The 23555-nt window shown below is 55.2% G+C and overlaps 1 protein-coding gene and 1 long non-coding RNA gene across 11 annotated transcripts; one reads left to right on the top strand and one right to left on the bottom strand.

Annotated features, from left to right (window-relative positions):
- Positions 1-1440: 1440 nt before the first annotated feature.
- Positions 1441-13855, top strand: LOC103545536 (uncharacterized). Of its 4 annotated transcripts, none has more exons than XR_011543864.1 (6): positions 1507-1685; positions 2561-2615; positions 3908-4067; positions 5139-5415; positions 5703-5839; positions 10734-13855. It is a non-coding gene; the product is annotated as an uncharacterized lncRNA (long non-coding RNA). The 4 variants fall into 4 exon arrangements; XR_011543862.1 differs by having other exon boundaries at positions 1534-1685; positions 2561-2978; XR_011543863.1 differs by having other exon boundaries at positions 1540-1685; positions 2561-2723.
- Positions 13856-15902: 2047 nt separating this feature from the next.
- LOC139073274 (kallikrein-4-like) lies at positions 15903-20232 on the bottom strand. 7 transcript variants are annotated; one of them, XM_070633286.1, is made up of 7 exons: positions 19923-19977; positions 19270-19341; positions 18731-18812; positions 17786-17942; positions 17163-17413; positions 16940-17076; positions 15903-16340 (listed from the first exon to the last, which is right to left on the bottom strand). In XM_070633286.1, the coding sequence occupies exons 4-7, from the start codon at positions 17926-17928 to the stop codon at positions 16188-16190; spliced, it is 684 nt and encodes a 227-aa protein (XP_070489387.1). In that variant the 5' UTR covers positions 17929-17942; positions 18731-18812; positions 19270-19341; positions 19923-19977; the 3' UTR covers positions 15903-16187. The 7 variants fall into 7 exon arrangements, 6 of the variants coding, with proteins under 6 accessions (XP_070489387.1, XP_070489385.1, XP_070489384.1 ...); XR_011543860.1 differs by lacking the exon at positions 18731-18812 and having other exon boundaries at positions 16494-17076; positions 19923-20193; XM_070633284.1 differs by lacking the exon at positions 18731-18812 and having other exon boundaries at positions 19923-20232.
- Between the last annotated feature and the right edge of the window lie 3323 nt (positions 20233-23555).

Genomic DNA, 23555 nt, shown 5'->3' on the forward strand with positions numbered 1-23555 from the left:
TCTGCGACATTGGATGTCCAGACATCCACTGGAGACTGTGAATTTATGTCTGAGCTTTTATGTCCAAAGCTTCATGCATGTGTATGTGTGTGTATGCATGCGCCCATCTTAGCCGTCCATATTTACATATACATGTGAAGTCTGTGCTGTGACTGTTGAAGTAGCAACCTGTGCACATGTCAAGTGAATTTCAGCTTAAAGGGCTGTCCATGTCAGTACCTAAGTTTGGAAGGCTGGTTGCTCATGTATGCACGTCCATGAACCAGTATGGCCACATTCATGTCATTGTATGACACTGAGTTTGGCTGAGATGTCCAGACTCTGGGACCAAGTCTGTGTGTCATAAATACTAGCGGCCACATCTGTTTATTATCTGTGACAGACGGGTGGCCTTGAATGACCGGTACCAAGTGACCACATGTCTGAACCTGTATCCAGTGTCCTTGCTTCCCTCCCAAATCACAGAAAACTCCTTACCCTCTTCTTTGCCACCCTCTCTCTTTAGGGACCTATAGCAAAGGAGCTGGGGAGACAAAAGGAGTACAGTTCTGCAGAAAAGATAAGTTTTCAAAGAAAGAGGGCAACGTTGAAAAAACTCATCAGGGACTCCTAGAGAAATTGAAGGAAAGGCATAGGTGAAGAATATGTAGGCAGAGCGGGGCGTAGCAAGGAGACAGAGGGTGAGGAAAAGGACCCTGTTCTCTGGGTTCCTGTACTCTTCTCCCAGTGGCACAAGACAGACAGGTCTGGGGAGGTGAGGAGTGTGTGCCGCGCTCTCAGCCTCGCCGCGGCCCTCTTGAATGTGTCAGTTTCAGTTGCGGTCCCTCCCTCCCTTTCCCACACTGGATGCTGTCTGAAGCCCACTGCCAAACCTGGTGTGACGGCAGGGCTCAGAGTCCCGAAGGAATGTGGCTGCGAGTGGGAACTCCTGGGTTCTGGACTGGGGGACGTGGAGGTTTGGGAGCCCAGACTCCGGGATCTTGGGGGAGGTAGAGGGTGAGAGTCTGGACTCCTGCATTTGAGTGGGTCCTGGGAGAGGGTCCCAGACTGCTGTATCCTGAGGAGGCAAGTGCTGCAGCCTGGGGCTAGAACAGCGTGTGTGCGAGCGTGCGTCTGTGTGTGTGTTTGCGCGCACGTGTTGGAACGCTTCTGTATCTGAGAGGTAGGAGCAGGGACTATCGGTTCCAGGCTGATAAGAGGTAGTAACTGGACGTCCAGGTTCCCCGACAGCGTGGGGACTCAAGGTTGCCCACTCTGGTCTTTCCAACTACTATGCACGCTCCGCGGGAAACCACGCACCTGCTCAGCTCCCCGCGGACTCAGCCAGGCCAGCACAAACTGCGCAAGCGCAATGGCTCCAAACACCCGCGCACCCTGTAGCGCATGCTCTGATGTCTGCGTTGTTAGCCTCATCCTGCCCCGCCATGACGTCATGTCGTCGCGACTAGCCACGCCCACAGCCTCACGACACGTGCGCGCCTCGGCGCTGCCCCCGTCTGCCCCCTTGTGGGCGTGGCGTGCGTGCCGTCTGACGTAGCCACGTGTCAGGTGAGGCGCCCGGAAGCGCTGCCCTGGGCGCGCCGGTAGCAGGGTGCTGGAGACCGACGAGACGACCGCCGGGGCTTCGGGACGGAGGGGACAGTGGCCTGAACGTGTGGTCTGCTGTAGGTCCTCCGCGCTGCCCAGTGAGTCTCCTCCACGTGTTGCGTTTTTGCCAAGGCCAGCGTGATCGCGGCCACAGCTTGTAACGAGGACCCCCCGGGCGCCTGATGGACACCGGGGTGTGTCCAGGCGTGGAGGGCGGGGCAGCGACTGCCGTGCGGTCGGAGCCGAGAGGGGGTTCCCAGGGATGAGAGAGGGATGTGGCGGGTTCAGGAGCGGGATGGGCTTGGGTTTGGATTTCGTTGGTCCAGGGAAAACGCCGGAGATAGGGTTAGGGGATGGAGTAGGAAGAGCAGTCAGAATGGGGGTGGAGTTGTGGTTGTGGTTGGAACTGGGAACAGGGCTGAGTAGAGTTGGATTGGCCCGGCCTGGATGATGTGGGGGCTGTTGTGGGAGGGCATGGTCCGGGGTTTGGTTTGATTTGGGATGGGAAGTACATGGGAGTTGAATCGGGAATGGTAGTAGTCTTGGAGATTAGGATCGGCTTGTGTGGCGATGGGAGGATGGGTTTGGGTTTGTGTTGCTTTTGAATGGGGAGGCTGTGGGGTTGTCTTGGGTTAGGTTAAGTTGGATGGGTTCACTTGCCTTGGCTTGGAGTTGTGTGGCATTATGGTTGGTTGGGTTGAGTTTAGTGGGTTGAATTGTTCTAGATGTTGGTTGATGTTGGGGAAGAGGATTAGGATGGGAATGAGGAACTGGATCCAGGGATTCTTCACGAAACCTGAGGCACATTTGTCCCCACAGGGTGACACTGGAGAACCTGGTCTGTGTGTGTGTGGGGAGAGGGGGTTCAGACCACTGACTGAATAGATTCCTTTGCCTCATTCCTTATGGGCTTAACTTGTGAGTGTCTGTGACCACTCTGTCTCTCTCACTGGGAGCTTCTCCTGTTCCTCAGCCGGGAGACGGGGAAGATCTGATCAATGGCTTGACATGGCGGGTGCTGGACCCACGTGAGCTGCTCTGGTTTTACTGAAAAAACTGAGATACCCAACTTATTGGAAACCTAGTATCTTATGCATTCAGGCTATTTCATTCCTTCCGTAGCCTTGGGGGTGGAGGTGAGGCATGTCCACATCCTGGAATCATGGGCAGGGCCTTGGCCAACATCCGGGTGTTGGTAGGGCAGGGGCGGGACCCTGGGGGTGTGAGACCATTTAAAGGCTCCCCAGGGAGGCTCCCCAGCTCCGAGCTCACTGCCTGCTCACCACGTGGTTCCTGGCCCTGTGCCTGGCTGTGTCCCTGGGATGGACTAATGAGTATCAGGAGATGCAGGAGTGGAGCGGCACTGAGTCTCATGCTGGTCTCACCTCCCCGTAAGTCCTTCCCCTCTCAGCTGGCACCCCAGCCTCATGCCACGCAGCCCACCATCCACCCTAGACCAGTGTACCAGGCTCTTTTCTATCTCTCCCATCCCCAGCCCAAAACATTCTGCCGCTCTCCACGCTGTCACATTCCTCACTCCCACACTGGGTCCCTGCTTCCTCCCAGTTACTCCCAGAACATTCTCCTTTACCAGACAGGCAGAGCCTGGGCCATCTCTGTGTTTCTCTTTGGGGTTCTCCAGTTCTTCCAAGGACGCGCCTCCTCCCTGGACCCTGGGACCTTGATCATCCCCTCCTGCCTCCTAGTTCTCTGGGGCCCAGTGCTCTGGCTCCTGAGCCCCCAAGTCCTTCCATGCCTCGGTGACGTTTCCCATCCAGCAGTCAGTTCTCAACACTGTCCCTTAAATATTGAGGCCTCCTCATGACCCTAAAACCCCACCCCGGGCATAGATGATTTCCCAGCCTGAGACTCCTTAAAACGCCCCAAATCCTTCTTCTCCCAGCCAATGGCGCTCTCCCTTGGGGTCATTAACACTGGTTTCTAGAACCCCTTCCCCCTCTCTGAACCCACACCTCCCCCACAGCTGCCTGTCCCCCAGCCAAAGGCCCCAAATCACCGACCCCCACCCTCGATGCCTGCCCCAGTGCTGTCCTGTCATCTCCTATCCTGATCCCTGGGGTCAGCTCTGCTGTCAGCATCAAGTCTCCCCACCCAGGACCAGCCGCCCACCCCCCAATCCCAGGGACGGCTCCAGAATTCCGGGTCCTTCCCAACACCCCTTGCCCATGTCCCCAGACCCCCAGCCTGGTCCTCTGCCCCCGTGTCACCCCAACCCCACAGCACGGCTGCCTCTCCTAGCCCAGTCCCCTGGCCCCGTAGGCAACACCCACCCTTCTGACCAAGGCAATCCCCTCTACAGATGTCGTGGGCCTCGTCCAGTCCCGGGTCATAGGAGACTGGGAGTGTGAGAAGCGTCCGAGACCCTGGCAGGTGGCTGTGTACTGTCACACTGACTTCCAGTGCGGGGGTGTCCTGGTGCATCCCCAGTGGGTGCTCGCAGCCGCCCACTGCAAGAGCGAGTGAGTAGGATCAGGGGGTCTGGCGGGGGGAGCGTCTGTGCTCCCACAGGAATGGTCAGCCAGGGCCGTTCTCCTGGGATAACCTCAGGGGAGGCTGGGGGCTGAGGGAGAGAAGGATGGCACTGGTCCAGGGCCCAGGGAGAGAGGCGGGGCTGGGACTGGACGGCCCCAGGGAAGCCCTGCCATGGCTGCCTGGTCTCTCTGTGTCTCCCCGTGCAACCGGCTCTCTGTCTTCCTGTGTCTCCCTCTGTCCTGTCTCTGTGTCTCTCAGTAACTGACTTTGTTGTGTGTCTCTCTGTGTGACTTTGATTTGTCTCTATCTCCCCCTCTCTTCTGTCTCTCCCTGTCTCTGTCCATCTCTGGGTCTCTCAGCTGCCATCCCTGTCACTGTGTGTCTCACCCTCCATCTCTCTGCCTCACTCCCTCTCTCCCATCACTGCTGAGCACGCTCACCCCCAGGATGGGACTGGGGGGGACCCCCAGAGAAAAGGAAGGGATCATCCCCAGCAGGTGGGATATGGGGGTGCTTCTCACGCTGCCCAGCCCCTCCCTCCAGGGCGTCGTTCATCCAGGGGGACACAGGGAAGGGCTGGTTTCAGCTGGCACTGGGTGGGGGCAATGGAGGAAGGTGGAAGGAGAAGGAGAAAGGGAGAAGGTGCTGGGGAGGGAGGGGACGCTGGCCTTGGGGGGGCCAGGCCACCCAGCTGCTGGGGAAGCAGCGCCACAGCCCCAGCTGCCGCTGAGCCGCCTCAGGCCTCCCCTCCTCCCCTGCATCACCTCCTGCCCCCCCCACTCTGACTCCCCCTCCCTGGCCTCCTCTTCTCTGTTTCTCACTTGTTCTTTTTTATTCTTTTTCTGTCTGTATTTTTAACATTGTCACATCCCTTTATTTTCTCACTCACTGTCTGTTTTTTCTGTGACTCTGTATCTTTCTGGCTCGCTCTCTCTGTCTCTCTGTGTCTCTGTTTCTCTTTCTTGCTTTGGACCCTCCCCCAGGCTCCCCGGCCCCATCTCCCTTCCCCCTTCCCCCCCTCATTCCCTCCGTCCCCCTCTCTCCCCGGCGATGACCAGGTCTGGCTGGGGTGCTGTGACTCGTTTGAGGATAAAGACACAGTCCAGTTCCTCCAGGTCAGTGACAGCTTCCCACACCCTGACTTCAAGCTGAGCCTCTTGAAGCAGAACATCTTCATCCCAGGAGACGACTGCAGCCACGACCTCATGCTGCTCCGCCTGGTGCAGCCCACTCGGCTCACAGCCGCCGTGCAGGTCCTGGCCCTGCCCGCCCAGGAACCCGCACTGTGGAGCCTCTGCTGTGCCTCCCGCTGAAGCGGGACTGGATCAGATAAGTGTATGTTGGGGGCCAGACCTGCAGCCTGGAGCCCAGACTCCTGGGTCTGAGGGAGGAGGGGCTGGGGGCCTGGACCACTGGGTCTGAGGGAGGAGGGGCGGGGCCTGGACTCCTGGGTCTGAGGGAGGAGGGGCTGGGGCCTGGACTCCTGGGTCTGAGGGAGGAGGGGCTGGGGGTTGCACTCCTGGGTCTGAGGGAGGAGGGGCTGGGCCTGGACTCCCGGGTCTGAGGGAGGAGGGCTGGGGACACATGGGTCGGCCACAGCACTTTATCTCCCTGGTTCATAGTGATGTACCCAGATGAACTTCCGTGTATGGACCTCACACTCCTGTCTAATGATGTGTGTGCCAAAAGCTCCCTCGAGATGGTGACAGAGTTCCTGTCGTGTGCTGGGCCCTTGGAGGTTGGCAAGGAAACCTGCGTGGTGAGCAGCCTCTCTCCTTGTGTGTCAGGAGGTGAGGGAGCTGTGGGGGCGGGAGGAGAGAGAGCAGAGCCAGGGAGGTGGCCGGTGTGATGAGAGGGGTGACCTCGTGTGGAAGGTGAGGCTGGGCAGACACCTGCGGCAGGTGAGGGTGAGCCACGTGCTGTCTGGGGGAAGAGCAGAGGGAACAGCAGAGGCCCCGAGGGATGTGGGCCTGGTGTGTGTGAGGACCAGTGAGGCCAGTGTGGGTGGAGCCCAGCGAGCAGGGGAGAGGGCGGGAGGTGACAGCTCGGGGAAGAAAGGGCCGGTCCTGCGGGGCCTCCTTGGGGCCAGGGGAGGACTTTGCTCTTCCTCTGAGGGACCCGGGAGGGGTGGGTGGTACTGAGCAGGAGCAGGACAGGGTCTGGGTTGGGTGTTCACAGGCCTCTCTGGCGTCCTTGTGGGGTCAGTGTCCAGGGGTGAGGAGAGGCAGCGGGCCTGGTAGGGTGTGAAGATGAGGCTGAGCACGGTGGTGGCAGAGACGAGGGGAAATGGGGTCCACTCTGGGTACCTCGAAAGGGAGCCCACAGGATTCGCTGACGGAGTGTCAGTGGGAGTGAGAGGCGGCGAGGACTAAGGATGATCCTGAGCTTTGGTCTGAGTGTCAGCTGAGCAGCCCCAAGGAGATGTCTACACCCCTCACCACACACACACACACACACACACACACACACACACTCACCAAGTCCTACTTGAGCCCAGCGTTTCCCACCCAACCTGCTCCTTCTCCTCCCCCTGGTTCCTCCGTCCACCAGCAGCTCTCCCTCTGGTCCCTCCCTCCACGCTCGTCCCTCCTGCCCCCTGACTCTCACTGACGTCCCTGCTTTCTGTCCCATCGTCCCAGCCCCAGATCAGGCCTTGTTCCCACCTGGACCCTCACCCCAGCCTTCTTCACACGCTCTCGGCCCTCAGTCTCTCTGTCCAGTCCGTCCCCACCTGGCCCAGGGGGTCATTCTAATCTCAGAACTGGCCTTGCCCCTCCCCTGCTCACCCACCTTCCATGGCTCCCCAGTGCCCTGGGGAGAGGAGGGTGTCATCAGAGAAAGCTTCCTGGGAGGGATGACAGCGGAGATGAGCCCTGAGGGAGGAAGTGTCCCGGAGATGGATCCTGTTCCTCCTCCCCCTGACCCGTCTGCAGGGACCATCCATGGGCAGAACCTGGACCCTGCATCCCATCCCCAGTGGCCAGGACGTGAGCCGCTCTCCCTTCCCTTGAAATCCCTGCCTACCTTCTCTGGGAGTGGTCTCTGGAGACAGCCGTCTCTTTCCCCATAGCTGGGGACTCGCCATGTATGATCTGTGAGGCCAGGTCTGAAAGCTGGGGTCCCACAGGCAGACCCCGGGTCCCCACTGACTCTTCTCGCTCTGTCTGCCCGCCTTGTGCAGTAGGGTGGCCCAGGGAGTGTGCTGGTCTGCAACGGGGTCTTTCTAGGAAACTATGCAACTGGGCCAGCCCCTAGATACCCCTTCTGTGAGCACAATCAAGTGCCGTACAGAAAACGCTGGAAACACTGGAAGGCTGCCTCTGGGGAGTGGACTGTGGGGACGAGCGGGAACACATGAGTTATTCGTTGAGGGTGTGAGTCAAAGCCTGAACATGTGAATGTGAACGGTGTGGAGGGGCCGGTCATGGAATGCTCACTGAGAGGTCCGTGAACTCGGGAATAAGGTTAACTCAGCCCTCGGCCCCTGAGGTCCAAAGGAGAGAATGAAGGGGGAAGTGAAACAGAAAGACACAGACGTAGAATGAGAGATACCAGGCAGAGAGCAGAGGAAGCTGAAGACAGCACAGCGCAGACCTGCAGAAACAAAGAGACGGAAGAGTGTGAAAGAGACCAAGACACTTGCAAGGGGGACAGAGAGAACAGGGAGGGCAGAGGGAGCCGTTGGGGAGCATCTGCGGCCTCTGGTTTGGGTCAGGTCCCCTCCCCGGGTCCATGGTCCCTGCTCCTGCTCGAGGAACCCTGTACGGGGCTGTGATCAGGCTGCCCGTGACACCCCACCCAGTGTGCCTGCTGTCCCCAGGCTAGGGATGCTCATAAGGCCCCCGGAGCCCCCACAGGAAGAGGCAGGCCGTCAGCCCCGCCCCAGACTCTGGAGCTGGCAGGTCGGGTGCTCTCTGCCTCCCACACCCGCTTTGTCCCAGCCTGGCTCTGAGGTCCCTGAAGGTCCCCTCTGCCGTCCTCTCCCCAACGCCCCCTCATTCTGTGCTGTCTCTCCGCCTCTCCCTCTCTGCCTACCCCTGCCGTTCTGTCTCCGTGGTCTCTGCCTCTCGGTCTCTGTGTCTGTCTCTGTCTGTCTGTCTGTCTCTCTGCCTCTCTGAGTCTCTATCCTTCCTCCGTCCACACTCATTTTTAACACCTGGCATGGACATCCTCCACATGCCCCTCCTCAAGGCTCAGTCTCTGTAGCTGCCCCTCTCCTGCCTGTCACTCTTGCTGCCCCACTTTCTTCCCTGAGTCTCCGGCCCCCTACGTTCTAGGGCTGTCCTCTGAGATCTCAGAGCCAAGAGGGAGCATCCTGTTCCACGGCCCCTCCCTGCCCAGTATCTTCCGCGGGACCAAAGAAACAGACAAAGGGAAGAGTGGACATTCTTTGGGTCACAGTCCCCAAATTAGCCTGCGTTTCCGTGCTCATCTCCCGTGCGAACGTGAGGGCCACAGTTCTGTAACCTCCAGACCTGCATTCTGGGGACTCTTATTCTCTGGCACGGGTATATGAGTGTGAGCTAGTGTGTGTGAGCATGTGCTCGTGTGTGCCCAGTGGTATCAGTTTTTGGCTTATGTTACGCCTAGATTCCCGTGTTCTTTTTCCAAAAGTTGTCTTGAAGTATGGTTTTTACAAATATTTGTTCTTCTTTTTTGAGGAAGATCAGCCCTGAGCTAACTACTGCCAATCCTCCTCTTTTTGCTGAGGAAGACTGGCCCTGAGCTAACATCCGTGCTCATCTTCCTCTACTTTATATGTGGGACACTTGCCACAGCGTGGCTGCCAAGCAGTGCCATGTCCTCACCTGGGACCCGAACCAGCAAACCCCAGGCCACCAAAGCAGAACGTGTGCGCTTAACCGCTGCGCCACCGGGCCGTCCCCTAAATATTTGTTCTCTTCATTGCTTTGACTTCATTTATTCCTTCCCTCTCATGGATTCCAATGATATATATGTTATCTTTGCTGATCTTTTGTATCTGTCATTTCCACTCAAATATACTTAAAACATTTTTTTTTTAAAGATTTTATTTTTTCCTTTTTCTCCCCAAAGCCCCCCGGTACATAGTTGTATATTCTAGTTGTAGGTCCTTCTGGGTCTATGTGGGACACTGCCACAGCGTGGCTGGATGAGTGGTGCTAGGTCCACGCCCAGGATCTGAACCAGCGAACACCGAGCTGCTGGAGTGGAGCGTGCAAACTTAACCACTCAGCCACGGGGCTGGCACCCTCAAATATACTTTTAAAAAATCTGTTTCAGGGCTGGCGCCATGGCTGAGTGGTTCATGCACTCCACTTTGGTGGCTCAGGGTTTCGCCGGTTCGCATCCTGGGCGCGGACATGGCACCACTTGTTAGGCCACCTGAGGCAGCTTCCCACATGCCACAACTAGAAAGACGCACAAGTAAAATATACAACTATGTACTGGGGGGGATTAAAAGCAGAAAAAGAAAAAAGGAAGATTGGCAACAGTTGTTAGCTCAGGTGCCAATCTTTACAAAAAAAAAATAGTTCTGTTGCTGCCCAGCCTTAATAGAAGAGAATGAAAAAGAGATTGCAAAGGAAGGGCCAAGGGTAAGTAAAGTTAAACTTCTTGAGAAATCTGACCTATTTACCCTGAAGTTGCACGAGTGATGGAGTGATTCTGTCTCAAGAAACATATAAAGCCAAGAGGCTGTCTGAAGCCCCTGTGCTCGGGGACGGTGGCATTGCGAATGGGCTGCATGGCCCGGAGGTGGCAGGGCAGGAGAAGTTGGAAAGCTGCCTAAAGCTGTGGTTAAGAGGGTGTCCTGGTGCTGTCACCCACCAGCTGTGTGTCTTAGGTGCCCTTCCGCTGAAGCAAACCTGAGATTTGGCTTCTTGTGAAAGATATCCTTGTGAGGGGCCGGCCTCGTGGCCAAGTGGTTAAGTTCGCGCACTCTGCTTTGGTGGCCCAGGGTTTCACTGGTTCAGATCCTGGGCCTGGACATGGCACCGCTCATCAGGCCATGCTGAGGCGGTGTCCCACATAACACAACCAGAAGGACCTACAACTAGAATATATAACTATGTACTGGGGGGCTTTGGGGAGAAGAAGAAGAAAAAGAAGGAAAAAAAAGAAGATTGGCAACAGATGTTAGCTCACTTGCCAATCTTTAAAAAAAAGTATGTTATTACAATAGAGAGGCAGAGTAGGTAGCTCAAGAGAAGGATGCAATGTCGCCGAGCAAGGATACAGGGTGTTCTTGGCTTGAGTCCGCTCCAGCCTGAGCCCCGGGGAGCCCTGGAGGAGGAGTTGCACCCCCGGGTTGTTTCCACCTTGAAGAAGGGGGCTCTGCTTTTGTTCCCCGGGGCCCATCCGTCAGCCGCTGGCCGCCTTCAAGGGGGTGGGCGTCATCTCCTGGGGAGGGGTCACCACCAGCAGCACTACCGCGTGGACCCGGGATTGCGTCTTAGGCAGTCTGGGCCTCAGTTTCCCGAACTCGCAGATGGGAGATAATACCACTGTATTTCATCCGGTCTCCGACTTCCTTTTCAACATCTATGAAACTGGATGTGTTTGAGTTCAATAGCACGTTGTAGTTTCACTGGAAACATTCTCTCCCTTAGTGGGGCCGGATGGGGTGGGCTGCTTCTCACAATGCTGTCTCACACCTCTTTTATTCTTCACAGCCCACCCCCTGACGGCCTCATCCTCATCTCCATTCTCACCTGGATTGCAGCCCCATCTCAATTCCATCCTCAAGCCCAACTGCATCTTCAGTTCCAGCTGCAGACCCATTCCCAGTCCAGGCCTGCTCTCCAACTTTGTGCCAAGCTCCTTTTCACAGGTGAAGAAAACGCGCTGCTTTTCTATTCAGGCCCGGTCCCCAAGATGAAGCGCCGCCCCCGAAATGAAGCCCCGCCCCTGAGCTGAAGCTCTGCCTCCGGTCCTGCCCGACCCAGGAAGGCCCCGCCCTGAGTCAGGCCACGCCCCCAGCCCTGCGCTCGCAGCAAAAGGCAGTGTGCACCCCTTGGGGATGCAACAGGAGCCGCACAGTGGAGTCCTTCTTCCTGCAAACGGCCATCTGCCAGGGCTGGCAGGGCGGGCTGCTCTCCGTGCCATTAATGATGAGAGTTTTCCCAGCATCGGCCTGGACTCCTGGAGGCGAAGTCAGAGCTCAAAGGGGAGGAATCAGGGCTTTGGGGCGGGGCCAGAGCTCAAGGGTCAGGATGAGGACCCAGGAAGCTTCAGGAGGGCGAGGTAGGGACAGAGTCTCTGGTCAAGAGAATGACCAGCGGGGACCCCTCTTCTGGACCTCGCCCCCTCCACACTTCATCTCTCTGCGCCCTCAGACACGTAGTTTCGAAACTCACCCCACTGCGCACATCATCTCACATTCACACCTTTCCCTCTTCCAGACCGGTCCTGCCGCTCAGGCGGGAGTTGTGGGAAGTCTCCCAGTCCACCGAGTCCTCAGGTGAGGCCAGGCGCATTGGCCAGGTCGGCCCACCCTCCCTCTCACTCCTTTCTCCCACTGTCTCCCAGGAGATCTCTGGGCAGGGAAAGGGCACCTCATCCTCGGCTCCGAGATTTTGGCCCTGAGACATGGAGCCTAGGGACGTAGAGAACGGGAGTGGGACACAGCCAGGAGGAGATGATAAAGAGTCAACAACAGGAAGTGGCAGCAGTGGGAAGATGGAGTGACGGTGACAAAAAAAAAAAATCAGAAAAACATGGAGTAAAACTCGGAAACATGGACACTAGGGGGGAGAGGGAGAGAGAGAAAGCAAAAGCGTCCAAGCTAGGCAGAACCAGGTGATGGCGACACAGCTTGAGAGGAGAGCTGGCAGGATGCTGAGTCTGGAGGGTACAGAGACAGAGAGGGACAGACTCAGAGACTCACAGACGGAGACACAGACGTCAGACACCCAGAAGGTGAGATGGGGGGCAGAGAGGCAGGACACAGCCACACACTTTCACTCACTCATGTGGCCCATCTGGCCTGGGCTGAGCTGCCATCTGCCACCAGTTCTTGGAGCCACACGGAGCTCCACGCGGAGTTATAAGCATCTCTTTGCCGGGCTGTCCCACCCCTAGGGCTGGTGGCCACATGCCTTAGCGGTCAGACAGTGCAATCTTTCGGTCCACGCTCCTCCGCCTACCACCTCCAGATCCGGGTGCCCAGAGCAGGGGTTGGGGCCAGGCACTGAGGGACTTCTGGCCCAGAACCCCAGGCTGCCCTCACCTCCAGCTAACACCCCATTCTTGATTCCTGGAGGTCTCCCCATCTCAGTGTCTCCTTTGCGTTAGGTTTATTCTCTGACACAGTGGCTCATTTATATTCATCCATTCTTCTTTTCTAATATCATCGTTTAAAGCTATAAATCTGTTGCTTTCCACAAGTTTTGCTGTGTAATATATATATATATATATTTTATCATTCAACTCTCAACATTTTAAAATTTCCATTAGGAGTTTTTCCAATATGATTTAATTTTCATCGTGAATTGTTTAGAGAGGTGGTTGTGTTTTAACTTCTGCGTGTGTGGATATTCTGTCAATGTGCTCACTGAATTTTAATTTTCTTGCATCGTGGTTGGAGAATGTGACTATGACACGGAATCCTTTTTATGATACATAACTGTGTTGAAATCTCACACTTTTTGTGTGTGGTTTTTTTCCCCAAATCCCCCCAGTACATAGTTGTATATTCTAGTTGTGAGTGCCTCTGGTTGTGGCATGGAGACGCCGCCTCAGCGTGGCTTGAGAGCGGTGCCACATCCATGCCCACGATCCGAACCAGTGAAACCCTGGGCCACCGAAGCGGAGTGCACGAACTTAACCACTCAGCCACAGCACCAGCCCCATTTTTTTTTTGTTTAAATCTCACATTTTTAATGGGTGAATCAGTCCATTTGCCCCTGTAGTCTTACCAGTTTTTATATTAAGTACTATGAAGCTATTTTATTAGGAATATTCAGGTTTAGAATTGTTATATTTGTTATAAAGAACTTTTTATTGTTTTGTAGCAATCCACTATGTCTAATAATGGTTTCAGTGCGAATGCCTTATTTGACTGACATTAGTAAACCTACGGTACTTTTCTAAGGGGTAATATTTCTTTTCTTTTCATCCCTGCTTTCAACTTTTCTATGAGCTTTTAGTGTGTCTTTTGTAAACAGCATATAACAGTCTTTTAAATTGTAATCTGGGGGCTTGCCCCATGGCTGAGTGGTTAAGTTCACGTGCTCTGCTTTGGGCGCCCAGGGTTTAGCAGTTCGGATCCCGGGCGTGGACCTACACACTGCTCATCAGGCCATGCTGTGGTGGCATCCCACATGGAAGAACTAGAATGACTTACAACTATGTACTGGGGCTTTGGGGAGAAAACAAAAAGAGGAAGATTGGCAACAGATGTTAGCTCAGGGCCAATCTTGCTCACCAAAAAGCATACTAAAAAAAAAAATTCTAATCTGAGTTTTAACCACTTGCATTTATTGTTATTATTGATATATTTAGCACTATTGATATTATCTTACTTTTAAATTACTATTTATCCTGCTTTTTCCATGCATCCTAGCTTTTCTGGGTTATTTGATTTAGTGGGATTTTTCCCCCCTTATTTTATTTTTCTCTTTCTGCTTGTTTGGAATTTATTTCCCTATTTCTATTCTTTAGTGTTACTCTTGCTATTTTATCATGTTGTGTTTTCCTTATCATGTAATTCACAATATTTTCTAATTTCCGTTATGATTTCTTGTTTGAGCTGTGGTTTATTTAGAAGCATATTTTAAAAGCGAGAACACATGGGGCTTTTCTGGTTATCATTTTGTCACGATTTCTAGCTTAATCACAATCTGGTCAGACAACATCCTGTGCATATTGTAACTTTGAACTTGGTTGCGACTTGCTTCGTAGCTCAGTTTTCGTAAGGGCTGTGTGAAGTTTTTTATCGAGGGGTCATTTTTTATGAGGCAGACACAGTGTGGTGTGCAGGTTTCAAGTGTCCCCTTCGGGAGTTCTGACAGATGCATGCCCCCACGTAGTCCCTCACTCCTGTCAAGTTACAGAACATTTCCGCCACCTCAGGAAGTTCTCTCGTGTCACTTCCAAGTCTGTCTCCACAGCCACCCATCTCTTCCTGTCCCAGTAACCAGGCAACCTAGATTAGTTTTGCCTGTGCTCGAATTTCCTCTATAAATGGAATCGTACAGTGTACAGTAATGCATTACTTAACGACGGGGATAATTCTGAGAAACGCGTCACTAGGCGATTTCGTCGTTGTGCAAACATCACAGAGTGTTCTTCCACAAACCTAGATGGTATAGCCTACTGCACACCTAGGCTCTTTGGTGCTGATCTCATGGGACCAGCATCGGATATGTGGCCTGTCATTGACCGAAACATCACCCTGGGGCGCATGAGTGTATAATAGCTTGTGTCTGGCTTCCGTCACTCAGCACAATGCCTATGAGATGCTCCTATGTTGTCGTGCACATCAGGAGTTTACTTCTTCTTATTACGGAGGAGCATTCTGTTATGTGGATATGTGATGGTTTGTCCACTCACCCTTTCCTGGACATTTGGGTTGTTTCCAGTTTGGCTGTTGTGGATGAAGCTACTTTGAACATCCTTGGCAAGTCTATTTTTTTTTTCATTGCTCTGCTATAAATATCTAGGAGTGGACTTGCTGGTCGTGGGGTAGACGTATGTTTATCTTTCTAAGAAATTGCCACACTATTTCCCAAAGCGGTTGTACCATTTTACACTCCCCCCAGCACGGTATGAGAGCTGCAGCTGCTCGACGTATTAGCCAACACTCGGTGCCGTCATCCTTTTGATTTTAGCCATTCTGGTAGACGTGTGTTTCAGAAAGATTGCATATTCTTCAGATGCTGGGTGCAGTGTGCTACATATGACCATTAAGTGAAGTTTGTCAATCCTGTTGTTCAAATCATCTATGTCCTTATTCTTTTTTTTTTCCCCTGAGGAAGATTTGCCCTGGGCTAACATCTGTGCCAGTCTTCCTCTATTTTGAATGTGGGTCGCTGCCACAGCATGGCCACCAAAGAGTGGTGTAGGTCCATGCCCAGGAACCGAACCCAGGCCACCGAAGGGAGTGCACTCAACTTAACCGCTAGGCCACAGGGCCGGCCCCTCCTTATTCATTTTCATCTTGTGTGTTCTGCCATTTGCTAAGAGGCATCTTAAAATCCTCTTCTATGAACGGGGATTTGTCTATTTCCCTTTCAGTTATTTCATCCCTTATTTTTGAATATTTTTGAATATCCCTTATATTTTGAAGATAAGAGGTACATAAAAATGTGAATATCTTCTTACGAGTAGATTCATAAATAATATATTTATGAATGTATTCTTGAATATTAGTTCTTACCAGTATATTCTTATTAATATAATTTATCGATGAAGAGCATAATAACAATTCCTCGTGTTCTTGGGCCCTCAGTCTCCCCCATCTCTGCCCCTTGCTCTCCCTCTCTCTCACCCACAGCAGCTCTCGTCATGATCCTTCCCACCATTCTCCAGCTACAGCAGCAGGGTCCTGAGGCAGATATAAATTAAAAATTCTTAAAATGCCTTTAAGAAGACGAAACCAAAATTGGTCAACTAAACCCCATTAATTTGCCCTTGTCCGACTTGCCTTTTCAGAAATTGGACAACGTGCACAGAATCCATTTCTCTTAACCTCCTTGGTATGTCTCCTTCCTTTGGGACCCTGGGGCCCTTCTGGTCAAGACTCCCATTTCCCAGATGGGGAAACCGAGGCCCAAGGAAGAAAAGCTATTTGCTGGAGTCCTTTGAATGGGAATGGAAGCAAGGAAGACAGTTCGAACGGAGCCCGTGCTTCCTTAGACTTTATTTCTGGACTTAGGGGAAGGAACAAAAAAAGGTGAAAAACCAACTTTCTCTACCACTGGCAAGGCTGGTCAACATTGTGCCACCAGGGGGCGCTGTGGACAGGAAAAGACTTGGTGGGATTGGATTCCTGGGGCTGAGCGAGGAGGGGGCTGGGGGTCTAGACTCCAGGGTCTGATGGAGAAAGGCACTACGAACTCAGGTTCCTGAATTCCTTCAGCTGCATATATTCGGGCGTTCAGTTTCAGGGGTCCCAGCCTCAGGAGTTAACTGGCCTGGATGGTTTTCTGGATCCAGTCCGTGAACTTGCAGAGGTTGGTGTAGACACCTGGAACGTAGGGTTGGCCACACTGGGCTTGTCCGAAAGACACGAGGCCCTGCAGGTACCCGTTGCAGACCACGGGGCCCCCAGAGTCACCCTGTTGTTGGAGAGGGAATCCAAAACACGAGAGGTGGAGAGATGTGAGATGAGAGAGGAACCAAAGGAGACGGAGAGACAAAGACAGAAAAAAAACCTCAAAAAAGATAGCAACACACCCCTTAGGGGTTCCATTCCACAGCCCTGACCCCACCTGATTCTGCTCCTCTCGGTCCTAACAGCTGGCCGGTTCTCTTGGGTTTGCTGTTTTGTCTCTGTTTGTGTCTCTCCTCTGTCTGCCCCTCTGGATTGTTTCTCTGTCTCATCGACTTCCAGACTCTCTGTGCCTCTCTGCGTCTCTTTGTAGATTCTGTTTTTTTCCTATTTCTCTTTGCATTTCATCTCTGTGAGTCTGTCTGTCTCTCCGGGTGTATTCCTCTCTCTGTCTCTCTGTGTTCCCGCCTCCCTGTGTCTATTTCTGTTTCTGTCTTTCTCGGCTCCTCTTTATTCCTGTGTCTCTCTGTTCCTCCCCATCTCTCTCGCATTGTCGCTATCCCCCCGTGTCTCTGTTTCTCACTGCATGTCCCCTCGTGTCGCTGTCACCTTCCCTTCTCCGTCTGTCCCTGGGTCTCCCCGCTCTCCCCTTCCCCCATCTCTCACTTTGCAGGAGTCCTTTTGGTCCTGTCCTCCGCCAGCGCAGAACATGCTGGGGTGGTACAAGGCGTCATAGTGCGCACTGCAGCTCTCATCCGACACCACCGAGATATTCACGCACTGGAGCACGTTGGGCTGGCTGCCTGGGACGCAGAGCTCCGGGTCAGCCCCTCTGGCTGGGCGCAGAACCCTTCAGGGAGGGCAGACACACTCACCCTCCTCAGCTCACCGTTCTTCAGCAGACCCCAGCCCGAGACGAGGCAAGAATCCCCAGGGGTGGGGCACTGGGAGGCGATGCTGATGTTGCGGATGGTGGCCGACTGGATCACCGATTCTTTCAACTTGATGAGCATGAGGTCGTTGGCTAAAAAGGGCTTGTTGTACTCTGGGTGCTGTATGGAGAGGTTGGCGTCCATCATGCAGCTGCCTTCTTCGTGGTTGTCCTCAAGGCTGTGCAGGCCGAGCCCGATGGTGTAGGAGCTGAGGGCCACGGGGGGACGGGTGGGTTTGTAGCAATTACACCTTTATCTCCTTTCTGGCCCTCAACCACACCCCATCCTCCTTGCTAACAGCTCCTCGCCATGATCTCAAATCCTTGCTCACTGTCAATAATCCAGGGGCAAGGACGTGCCTTCATTTGCTAGTGACGCAGCAGCTGAGCTGGGATTTCAACCCAGGACTCGGAGTCTTTCCAAAGCAACAGCCTCCACCTCCCTCGCAGAGCCTTCCTTCACGGCGATTTGCACATTAGCACCCGGAGGCTGAGCCTGATGTTAGGGGCCCTCCCCTCACCTAACGTAACATCCAGGTCCCCCCAGGCCCCGCCCCCACCCCATGCTGCCCCGCACTCACTTCTGAAAACAGTGCGCGGCCGACAGCACCCATTGCGGGTGCACCAGGACGCCCCCGCAGAAGAACTCCTCTTCCGTGAACAGTGCGGCCTGCCAGGGCTGCGAGTAAGGGCTGCAGTCTTCGCCGTTTATGATCCGGCCCATGGAGGCCAGGCATCCTGGGGGCGGAGTCAGGGCTGGGGGCGGGCTCAGGGTGGAACCGGGGCTCCTGGGGGCGTGGTCACAATGCAGGGGCGTGGTTGGGGCTTCGTGGACAGTCAGGGCTGGGAGGTGGGCTCCGGGTGGAGCCAGGCTTTTGGGGGCGGGGTTATGGTGTAGGGGCGTGGTCAGCGCTGCATGGACAGAGACAGGACTGGGAGACGGGCTCAGGGTGGAACCAAAGCTTCTGGGGGTGGAGTCTCGATTCAGGGGGGCGTGGCCCAGGCTAGCGGGGAAGGCTCAGGAGGCGGGACTAAGGCTCCTGGGGGGGCGTCACAGCACAGGGGGCCTGACCAGGGCATGGTGCGGGGGCGTGGCCAGGGCCCTAGGGGTGGAGTCTGGGATCCTGAAGGCAGAGACCGGGTGTTTAGTGCTGTTATCCGGAATGGGGAGGCGTGCTCAGGGGATGAGGCCAGATCTCCTGGGGGCGGGTCAGGTTCCTTGGGGTGGGTTGGGACACAGGAGGCGGAGATCAGGGTACAGGAGATAGGGTCACTTGTCAGGGGGAGCGTGAGCTTTGGGTCTGTCACCCACCTCCGGGACCCACGTGCCATGTCTCTCTCTCTCTCTCTCTCTCTCACACACACACACAAGCAGCATGCCAGGCTCATGATCGTTGGGGCCACAGTCCCCCAGCACAAGCAGACCCCTTCACACAGGGTGGCAGAGGCAAGGGTGACACAGCCGGCTGCTCAAGGGGACAGTGTCGCTCCCTGTGGCCCTCAGAGTCGCGTCTTCCCCGTCTCACCTCCTCCGCAGTCGCACCTGCTACAAGCGGGCTCACACAGAGACCCCAGACATCGTCCCAGGACGTGAGTCCCCGAGGGGCCCTGGAAGCAGGCACAGATTCCCAGCAATGGGTGACTCTCCTAGAAGCACCGTCTCCCTTTGAGCGGCACCCTGGGGTTCCCACGTCCTCACAGCGCCCTCACACCAGTTGTCACTCCGCCAGATGCTCAGAGGCACAGACTGTCAGCGTCGTTCACCTAGTAATGCACCGACTCTCACAGTCGGTGATCGTGCACAGGTACGACCACATGCCCCGTCACACTGTGTCACACAGAGAGGCGTACAAAGCCACACATACACACAGGACACAGGTGGCACACATGCAAGCTCCCTGTGATACAAGGAATCACACATGTGCGACTGGAGAGCAACGGCCACACAGTGCAGTCACACACGCAGCTTTAGTCACAGCCGGGAGGACACTGAGTCACGCCTGCACAGTAACAAACACTGTGCCCTCAGGCACAGACAGTCACACACACACACACACTCAGATACCTGTGACACTGAGGAGTAGGCACCCCAGGAACCAGCCCCAGGGGCTTCCTGCTGTGGTCATCCTGTCGGCACCTGGGCATGAGGGTCATCTCAGGTGAGTCTGGGGGTCCTATAGCCCTTGTCTCTCCATCTGTCTCTTTCTCCCTCCCTCCCTGTCCCCCTGGGATATTATCGGGCAGACAAGGACCTATACCAACCCCCACCCCCACCCCAACATACACATTATAGGGGCTAGGGTCCTAGCCCAGAGATCCAGAACTTAGAGAGATGCAGAGACCAAGAGAGGAAAAAAGAGGGGAGAGAGAAGTAGAAAGAGAGAACAAGGTGGGGAGGAAGCGACAGGGAAAGTGTCTCTCCATCTGTAAATGGGGAGAGGTGGGAGGATGGAGACATGGCCCCTCGGGGATGGAGGGAAGATGGAGACAGGGCAGCTGAGAGAGACAAACAGAGAGTCAGAGTCCTGGAGAGAGAGATTCAGAGAAAGAGAGACTAGGGGAGACAGAGAGAGAATTGGAGAGATGCTCCTAACTAGAGAGAGGGTGAGAGGCTTCTGGAGAGGAGATGCAACATCCAGAGGCTGAGAGGCATAGTGACGTGGAACTGGAGGGAGAGTCGCTCTGGGGGCAGTGGGTGGGGACCACCGGGATGCTCACCTGGCTGCCTCGGGGCTCCTGGATGCTGCGCCCAGCTGAGCTCCCGCCTGCTGCCTCCTACCGGGTCCCCGTGGGGCTTATAAGCATCCCCAGCTGGGCCGGCCTGCCCCCAGGGACACATTCCTGGGGTCAGGTGCTGGGAGCTTCCAGCTCGGCGCTCAGGCTGCCTCGGGGCCAGGGGGCCAGAGGGGCTGGGAGGGGCTGGGAGCAGGGACCCAGCGAGGAGACCCTGGGCTCACTCCCCTTCTGTCTTGGTTCTTCGTTCTCTCTCAGCTTCCCCTCTCTCGCGCGCTCTCTCTCTCTCTCCCCCTCCCCCTCCCTCCCTCCCTCCATCTTTCTCCTCTCTCTCCCTCTGTATTTCTTCTCTGTCTTTCTCTCTCCATCTTTCTTTCTCTCTCTCTCCCTCCATCTTTCTCTTTCCATCTTTCTTTCTTCTCTCTCTTTCCATCTTTCTCTTCTCTCTCCATCTTTCTCTCTCCCCCTCCATCTTTCTCTCTCTCTCCATCGTTCTCTCTCTCTGCCTCCATCTTTCTCCTCTCTCTCTCTTTCTCCTCTCTCTTTTTCTCCCTGTCTCTTTCTCTCTCCATCTTTCTTTCTCTCTCTCTCCATCTTTCTCCCCTCTCTCTCCCTCCATCTTTATCCTCTCTCTCTCTCCATCGTTCTCCCTCTCTCTTCGTCTCATTTTTCTCTCTCTCATTCAATCTCTCATTCTCGCTACCCCCCCCCCCCCAACACACACACACACTGTGCTTCCCCACCAAACTTTCCTGGCTTCAAATCCTGCATCGCCTTCAGCCGTGGAACCTCGGGTAGGTGGCTGCACCCCTGTGGGCCTCCACTTCCCCCTCCATAAAATCTGGATAGCCTTCGTTCCTCTCTCCCAAAACGCATCCGAAGAGATAACACGGGGAGGTGCCTTGACACAGTGTCAGGTGTGTGGGGGCGCCTGGTCCCTGGGAGCGTGACCAAGTCTTCACTAGTAAAGAATGGTCATCTCCCCGCTTTGCCCCGAGCTCTGCTGTCCACCCTCGACACACAGGAAGGAACAAGCAATTCTGGCGCTCCTGGGGCTCCCGTCCTAGTCAGGGAGACAGACAAACAGAAAAACTACAGGACAAGCAAATATCTGGTAGTCATGCGTGTGCAGAGAACACGGGTGATGTTAGAGAGTGACCAGGCCTGGGGGTGGGGTGACCATAGATAAGGTGGGGGTCCGGGAGTCTCAAAGGAGGGGACATTTGGGCTGAGAGCCATCATGCCCGCGAGCCTTGCAGGAAAAAGAGAGAACTCAGTGTGCGTGAGGCAGAGCGAGGTGGGGGCCGGGGAAGATCCTGCAGGATTTGCACGCCAGGGCGAGGAGTTTGTTCTTACTTTAAGTGCAATGGCTTTTAAGCACAGGGTAGGGAGGGAGACAGGATCTTATTGACTTTTGAAAAACATCCCCGAGTGGAGAATGATTGCAGGGGGCGAGATGGAGGCAGGGAGACCAGCGCAGAGGTGGGAGGCAGCCACAGCCCAGTGGGAGAGGCTGTGGTCCAGGGAGGAGGGAAATGAATGGGCACAGGGCTCGTTTTGGGGGTGGAGTCGAGGTCCAGACTGCTTGATGGGTGGAAATCAGGGGAGGGAGGGGGGAGGGAGGCAAGGGGGGCGCGAGGCTTGGTCTGTTGATGGCCCCTTTGGGGCCCGGCTTGTGGCCCCGTTTGTGGAGACAGAGCAAGGCAGCATGGAGACACCTGTGAGGAGCCAGGCGGTCAGATACAGGATGCGGAGGGCCAGGGAGAGGTCAGCGCAGGTGAGAAACCTCAGCCAGTCACCAGGGGGAGGCGGTGTTTAAGGCCATGGGGCCGGTGAGATCATCTGAGCAGCAGGTGTGGATGGCGCTGATGAGGGTTTGTGTGGACAGAAGATGAGATGAGGGGCTGTGGGGACAGGTGACGTGATGATGAAGCATGAGTGTCTGCGCCTCTCTCTGTCTCTCTCGGGCCTCATCCCTGTCTCTCTGGCCTGTTCCTGTCTCTCTCACTCTCTCTGATTTCTCTGTCTCCGGCTCTTTCTCAGTGTCTGTCTGTTCTCTGGCTCTGAGTCCATCTGTCTGCCTGTGTTCAGTCTCCTGGTGGCACAGACCACCCCTCCTCCCACACCCCTGCCCTGTTCCCGGGACCAGCTGCTCTGACCACAAGGACGGAGGAGGCCAGGGGCGTGGGGGCTGCGGGATGGGCTCAGGTCTCACAGCCGCCCAGACGTGACTAAGGTCTGGACGGTGGGAGGAGGCTGGTTGGGGCCAGTGTTGGGGGACAGGGCTGGGCAGCTGGAAGGAGGGAGAAGGGAGTGGCGTGGCGTCCCTCTGACCCTGTTCTGTGGCCTCTCCTGTGTCCTGTCCTGCCTGAGGCCAGGCAGACGGGACCCAGTTATCTGGGGATGGGTCCAGGACAGAGCTGTGGGGGAGTCACACCGTGGAGATGCTTCCAGCCTGGCCGGTGGGAATGGTTTGGGGTATGGCTCCTGGAATGGGACTCCAGAGTCAGAACCCAGGCTGGGGTTGGGAGTGGAGGGAGGCGGAGATGGAGAGAGACAGACGTGAACGAGGAGGCTGGGGCCAGAGATAGAGAAATAAAGTCACAGAAGGATGTAGATAGAGACAGAGAGAGATGGAGGCAGAGACAGGGGGACAGAGAGGAACAGAGACACAGGGGAGAAAACAGGGAGAAGAGACAAGGACAGAGAGAGACAAGAGACACAGAGAGATGAGAGACACAGAGAGATATAGAGACAAGACAAAGAAAGACAGACGCAGAGAGACAAGAGACAGAGATACAGAGAAACAAGGGACAAAGAGAAACAGAGACACAGAGACAAGAGGCAGAGACACAGAGACATGAGACTGAGAGACAGAGACATGAGACTGAGAGACAGAGATGGAGATGGAGAGGCACAGAGACTGACAGGAAGAAGGGATAAAGACAGAGAAAAACAGAGATAGAGACGCAGAATGAGACAGAGACAGATCAAGACACAGAGGGAGACAGAGATAGAGACAGAATAGAGAAGGACAGAGAGATGGGCACAGACAGGGGCAGAGACGGAGAGACAAGGACAAAGAAAGATTATTAAGCATTCTGGAAGTCACTTTAAAAATGGTGACAAAACATAGTTTTAATTTCCCGCAACTTGACTCAAACCCAGCCCCCAGGCCCCCCTCTTAATAAGTGGTACCCCACTCACGGCTCCCCTTTGAGTCTTCTCTCAGCCATGCCGGCCCATCTGCAGGTCCTTTGGGTGGCGCCTCCCCAATAGAATTCACACCTAGCCGGGCCTCCCCTCCACCCCGCCCCCCCCCCCCCCCCCCGTCCAGCCTCTCCCTCCTCCACTTCGTCCCCCTCAGTCTGTTTCCCAGAGGGATGTGGCTTCTGTGAATGGCTCCAAGCCCCCTCCTGGCCTCCCTCCTCCTCTAGGCCGCCCCGTGGTCTGTTCCATGCACCTCCAACACTCTTCCCCTCACTCTCTCCCTCGACGACGCCCACCCCTCCTTTTAGCTCAGCTCAAATGCCATGGCCTCAGTGACATTCAGGGCTGCCCCTCTCCTGGGGGTGTTGGGTGTGTTTGTTTTCCTCTCACAGCATCCTTCACGTTTCT

The sequence above is a fragment of the Equus przewalskii genome, chromosome 9 (genome assembly GCF_037783145.1).
Source record: "Equus przewalskii isolate Varuska chromosome 9, EquPr2, whole genome shotgun sequence".
In the NCBI taxonomy this organism is placed as follows: domain Eukaryota; kingdom Metazoa; phylum Chordata; class Mammalia; order Perissodactyla; family Equidae; genus Equus; species Equus przewalskii.

Bases quoted from the DNA above. Each gene is read 5' to 3' on its own strand.
- LOC139073274 (XM_070633283.1), bottom strand. From the start codon at position 20,043: ATGTGTCCCTGGGGGCAGGCCGGCCCAGCTGGGGATGCTTATAAGCCC. The intron at 17,414-17,785 runs GTGAGTGCGGGG...CGTGGCCCTCAG, and splicing joins GCCGCGCACTGTTTTCAGAA to CTCCTACACCATCGGGCTCG. The intron at 16,341-16,939 runs GTGAGAGATGGG...CTCCAACAACAG, and splicing joins ACCAAAAGGACTCCTGCAAA to GGTGACTCTGGGGGCCCCGT.